Source organism: Rhinopithecus bieti, unplaced genomic scaffold (genome assembly GCF_001698545.2).
Source record: "Rhinopithecus bieti isolate Rb0 unplaced genomic scaffold, ASM169854v2 scaffold_12517, whole genome shotgun sequence".
Lineage (NCBI taxonomy): Eukaryota > Metazoa > Chordata > Mammalia > Primates > Cercopithecidae > Rhinopithecus > Rhinopithecus bieti.
In genome coordinates, this window is record NW_016807091.1 from 7767 (window position 1) to 13726 (window position 5960).

Below are 5960 nucleotides of genomic sequence, written 5' to 3' on the forward strand. Positions count from 1 at the left end.
TTATGAGCTCATTAGTGTTTTATAGAACTCTCTTCAATCTCCCTCTGAAAAGCAAAATCCAGAAAATGGTTATTTCACCATCCTTCTACAACTCCAGAAAAGTGAAGTATACACACTTGAAATCAAATGATTTCTGGACAGTTTTTAAAAATATATTCATGTTACTACCTATGGTGCAACAATACAAGAAACTGAGGAAGGGAAATACATCTGAAGAAGCTGAAATAAAATACTCAAATCAAGGTATAGAATTTTGCTACCTGTCATAAATTCAAGGTCACACAAAGGGTGGACCATAAGAATAGGACACACAATTAGTCAACACAGAAGGCTATCCTTTTTCCACATCAGTGTTTTCATCTCAAATATCAAATCCATACCCTTCTAGAGCACTCCCTAAATTCCCTATGCTATACCATTTGAGATGTTTACCACTCCATGATTGAGGCAAAATGTATTGCATATAACTTAAATAAGAACAAAGAAGGCCTACTCATTATAATGAATCGTGAATAAAAATTAATATAAGCTAAGATTTAAGCTAAAATAGAAATGAAATCTGAAAACTCCATGTTATAAAAGGAACAAGGAACGTATTAATGTTACTAACTTATCTACAAAATCTAAACCAAGATAAAGTAGAAATTAAATTGAAAAATCAATGTGATTTGGGAGGCCGAGGTGGGTGGATCACCTGAGGTCAGGAGTTTGAGACCAGCCTGGCCAAAATGGTGAAACGCCGTCTCACTAAAAATACAAAAATTAGCCAGGCATGGTAGCAGGCACCTGTAATACGAGCTACTCGGGAGGCTAAGGCATGAGAATCACTTGAACCCAGGAGACTGAGATTGCAATGAGCTGAGATCATGCCACTGCACTCCAGCCTGGGTGACAAAGCGAAGCTCCATCTTAAAAACAAAACAAAATAAAATAAATACAAAAAAAAATAGCTGGTCATGGTGGCGGGCACCTATAATCCCAGCTACTCAGGAGGCTAAGACAGGAGAATTGCTCGAATTCAGGAGGCGGAGGTTGCAGTAAGCCGAGATGGCCCCATGCATTCCAGCCTGGGTGACAGAGCAAGACTCCATCTCAAAAAAAAAAAAAGAAGTGTTTTTTTTTTTAAGTTGAATAATTGGTTTTTATCTTAAGGCATCACATCTAGAGGCAAAATTTAAAAAAAGAATAAAAGGTTTTAATATCAACATTTGGCTGAAACTGATGCAGAAATGAACATTACTTTTGAACCTCTTTGCAACAAGATTTTTTTGAAGTAAAATACCTTTCAATGATCAAATAATAAATCTAACATAAGTTCTACATTTAGTAGCATCCAAAAAATAACAATTATTTTTTACTCAAATTTAAAAAACAAACATAACCACACTTAATGGGAAAAAATGTAATACTCTTTCTAAAGCATGAAAACAGATACCAAATACCATGTGTTCTTCAATGAACCACAAATGCTACACTGACACTATGGCCCATAGTGGGTTTGAAAAGATATAACAAGATTCAATTTTGTTATTTCATCACTATAATTTTAATCATTAGGCATATTAATGTCACATACAGTTTTAAAATATAAATATTTTAAAAGCTGTGTTTTACAATATGATACCAAGAACACACAGCAAATACAGGTTGTACAGTTAATCATTTTGACTATGTCAGTACTATAATCAGAATACTGCAATGGTAAGAGAAAAATGCTTTTTTTTTTTTTCTTGAGACAGGGTCTCAACTTTGTCACTCAGGCTGGAATGCGGTGGCACAATCACACCTCACTGCAGCCTCAACCTCCTGGGCTCAAGGATCCTCCAGCCTCAGTCTCCTGAATAGCTGGAACTACATGCATGCACCACCACACCCAGCTAATTTTTTTTTTTTTTTTTTTTTTTGATGAGACGGAGTCTCGCTCTGTTGCCCAGGCTGGAGTGCAGTGGCGCAATCTCAGCTCACTGCAAGCTCCGCCTCCCGGGTTCCCGCCATTCTCCTGCCTCAGCCTCCCGAGTAGCTGAGACTACAGGCGCCCACCACCTCGCCCGGCTAGTTTTTTGTATTGTTAGTAGAGACGGGGTTTCATCGTGTTGCCAGAATGGTCTCGATCTCCTGACCTCGTGATCCGCCCGTCTCGGCCTCCCAAAGTGCTGGGATTACAGGCTTGAGCCACTGCACCCGGCCTTTTTTTTTTAATTTACTTTTAGTAGAGACAGGGTCTCACTATGTTGCCCAGGCTAGTCTCGAACTCCTGGGCTCAAGTGATCCTTCTGCCTCAGCCTCCCAAGGTGCTGTGATTACAAGTGTGAGCCACAACCTGGTCTGAAAAATACCTTGTTTTTAATCATTCCCATTCAGCAACAGTAAAAATGCTCTATGGACAACATTGGCTCTGAATAACACATTTCATTTCTGCTTCAAACTTCCTATGCTGTCTATCACTGTTTTTGATGACTGCATAGCTCAACAGAAAAATGCATCCCATTGACAGTCTCAATAATAAGTCTGATTAGGCAGATAAATTCCCAATCATAAAAGCTTTTATTTTAAGACAAGTACAAGATGGAAATCAGACTCACTGTAATTAGGATGAAAAGGCAACTCTAAGAAGAACCCTGTACATATGACATCTATTGCATTTTTATGCACTAGTCTTACAGTCCCTTCCTTTCTTCCTCATCTTTGAAGTGCTAAAGGTAATTACACTAAAAAGTTACTATCAGGCTTAATATGAGAGAACCATGTGTAGAAGAAAGCAAGACTTTCAGATAGGAATCTCCAAATATTTTCTATTTTATATGCATTTATGATTTTTCTTATAAAGAGGGAGTGTTTTATGTGCAACACCTGCAAATGGAAATAAATCTACCTTTCACTCAAGCCCAAATAATCAAATATAAAACATAGACATTAAAGCAAACTACAATGGCAGCAGTGATTCTTAGGGCAGCATGTGCAAAATCCAGTCTTTTGCTATCTACTTACATCACTGTTGTCAGAAAAGAAATGTGCCAAAACTACCTTTCCCATTCCACTTGAACTGGTTCCCCACAATCCCAACAAACATCTCCTGTGACATTAAGTTGTCATCAGCTTGAGTGATCCCCAGTTCACTCAACCTTTTCTTCTTCATCTGGCCTTTTTGTGTGGAGGCAGCAATTAGTTCATTTACAATTTCACAATTTCCCTCGACTTGCTCAGAAGGGTCAGTTCTTGCATAAAGCTCCATTTTACCAGTTGCACACTGCATCAGTTCTTCTAGATCCACTCCTTCAGTCACATCTGGCTCTCCACTTGTCTGAATTTTAAGTGCTTTATTTTCTGGAGAAACAAACAAATAATAACAAAGTTAAATATACAAGCTAACCCAACTAAAACATGTATTTCTACACAGTCTGTTAGAGCTTTCAGGTTTCTTTCAGTAAGGATTTCTGCTGTCCTCTAACTGGATTTTACAAATTGTTTGCCATAAAATTCTCAACAAGCAGCTGCCTTGCTTTCTATGCCAAGGTTCCCTGAACCTCAGGCAGGATCAACAATTTTGAACTCTTCCTTCACCCTTTTCATCCCAGAATCACTTTTACTCAACAGACATTTCCTGGATAGTTACTATCTGCTAAGCACTGTGTCAGGAGCTAGGATGCAGACTGATAAGATAGCGCCACTTTTCTAAATGAAGTCCCAATCTAGCAGCTAATTCTAGATAGGCCCCATGATCCCCACCCCTGGGATTACTTTCATGGCTATAAAATGGCAGAAGAATTTTGCATTGTAATTTTACAATGTAATTAAGATTGCTTATCAGTTTTCTCCAGCTGGTTGCAAAAGAGGAAGTCAAGAGAAATTCAGAGCATGAGATTTGCCTTGAGGGATGTTCTCTGTTGCTGAGATGGGGGGACCACAAGGCAAGAACCTGAGAGCAGGCTCTAGGAGCTGAATGCCAGCCCCAGCAAACAGCCAGCAGCCAGCAAGAAAATGGAGACTTCAGACCCACGAGCTAAAGGAATGAATTCTGCCAATGAATGACATGAATGCGTCTGGAGGAAGAGTCTGCCCCCAGAGCTTTCAGATGAGTCCTGGGGAGCTGACACCTTGATTTTACTTTTTTGAGATCTGTGAATAAATAAAGAACTTGCAGAGATGTAACTGGAGCAGATCCTGAAGGATGACAAAGACTACCCTTTAAACTCTTTCTACCTGAAAAAGCTGATTAAATAAATAAACTGCTTTAAACTTTCCTCACCTACATCAAAGCTTGATAGTGATCTACCTCATAGCTTGAAGTTCACAGATTTCCACTGAGTTAGTTCCCCTTTGCTGCCAAGAACGGCAGGTGACAGGAAGGCATTTACTTCCACCAATAAAAACAGAGGTAAACTCCACTATCCCCTCCAGGAAATGCAGCCTGCAAACTGGTACATTCATTTCACTGCCTTCAGCCTTAACAAATGCCAGTAGGAGCCACTGTTGCTATCACACACCCACCATAGCATCACACACCCACCGTTGCTATCACATACCCACCGTTGCTATCACACATCCACCCTCATTGAAAGCTAAGCATGAGGCCAGGCGCGGTGGCTCAAGCCTGCAATCCCAGCACTTTGGGAGGCCAAGACGGGCGGATCACGAGGTCAGGAGATCGAGACCATCCTGGCTAACACGGTGAAACCCCGTCTCTACTAAAAAATACAAAAAAACTAGCCGGGCGAGGTGGCGGGCGCCTGTAGTCCCAGCTACTCCGGAGGCTGAGGCAGGAGAATAGCGTGAACCGGGAGGCGGAGCTTGCAGTGAGCTGAGATCCGGCCACTGCACTCCAGCCTGGGCGACAGAGCAAGACTCCGTCTCAAAGAAAAAAAAAAAAACAAAACAAAACAAAAAAAAACAAAGCTAAGCATGATAAGGGAACTACACAGAAACCACAACATCAAGATTTTGAATGATAGTTGAGCTAGTTGACCTTGAAAGTTTCTTTCACATTCTATAATGTTATGGCTTTATCAAGGTTCTCTCTCTCTCTCTCTCTGCCCAAGCATATCCCAACAACCTTTTTTAAGGAACAGAGGAAGACTCAGATCCTTAATCAGCATTTAATGCTGAAATAAATTATGTCTGGTTTTTATATTAAAAATTACTAAACATACCTTCAGTTCCATCTTCAGCATTTTCTTGCAGGTCAGAGAAGATTGTAGGTTTCACCAAGACAACACCATAACCTTCATTATTATGTATTATGTTATTCACCATGGATATCTTGGGAATGTCATAATGTTCATCTAAGAAGTCCTGTGACATTGAAAACAAATGTTTTAGGAACTGTCATATTCAACATTTCCTGCCTTAAAAATCTTCTTTATTCACACTATTCCAAAAATAAAGGAGAAAAGCTATGCTTCGTCCCATGTTGTAGCAGTCTGAGCCCTTAGTGACACAGCTTTCCTCTGTCATTTCTGCAGATCTATAGGTAACAAAGCATTCTCACAAGAGATTCCAATCACTGACTACTGATATTATCGAAATGTGTATACTGCTTGCTTTTCAAAACCAGAAGACAGAACCCAACAATTTAATAAAGCATAATTTGTAGGTGAAGCCATTCTATCTGTTGAAAAGTGGGTGTTTTGGCCAATGCTCACCTTAATGAGGATCCCTTCCTTGCAGTGATGGATCCCATTGTCACTCAGGGTGCACTGACTCCCAGGGTAGATTTCTATACCGGCACCCTGTGAGTCACAGTTTGAGATAATGACAATCAGTTTTTAAAAGGCAAGACTGTAAGAGATTACTACAATTACTTCTTAGCCTTTAACACAGTACAAATGTACAGCACAAAGATAAAGTATTTTACAGGTAAGTTTTATCAGCCATTTTTAATCAACATTTCCATTTGTTCCATTTCTAGCAAGTTGTTGACAATTTATCACTTTCAAAACCACACACACACACACACACACACA

At 39.7% G+C, this 5960-nt stretch overlaps 1 protein-coding gene across 1 annotated transcript in view; it reads right to left on the bottom strand.

Annotated features, from left to right (window-relative positions):
• Window positions 1–2197: 2197 nt before the first annotated feature.
• The window catches only part of LOC108534656 (SHC SH2 domain-binding protein 1-like), a 14653-nt gene continuing 10890 nt past the window's right edge, over window positions 2198–5960 (bottom strand). The window contains exon 4 of the mRNA XM_017880124.1: window positions 2198–3324. Within this exon, the coding sequence (XP_017735613.1) occupies window positions 2999–3324 (326 nt within the window). The 3' untranslated portion in view covers window positions 2198–2998. The remainder of the gene's footprint in view (window positions 3325–5960) is intronic.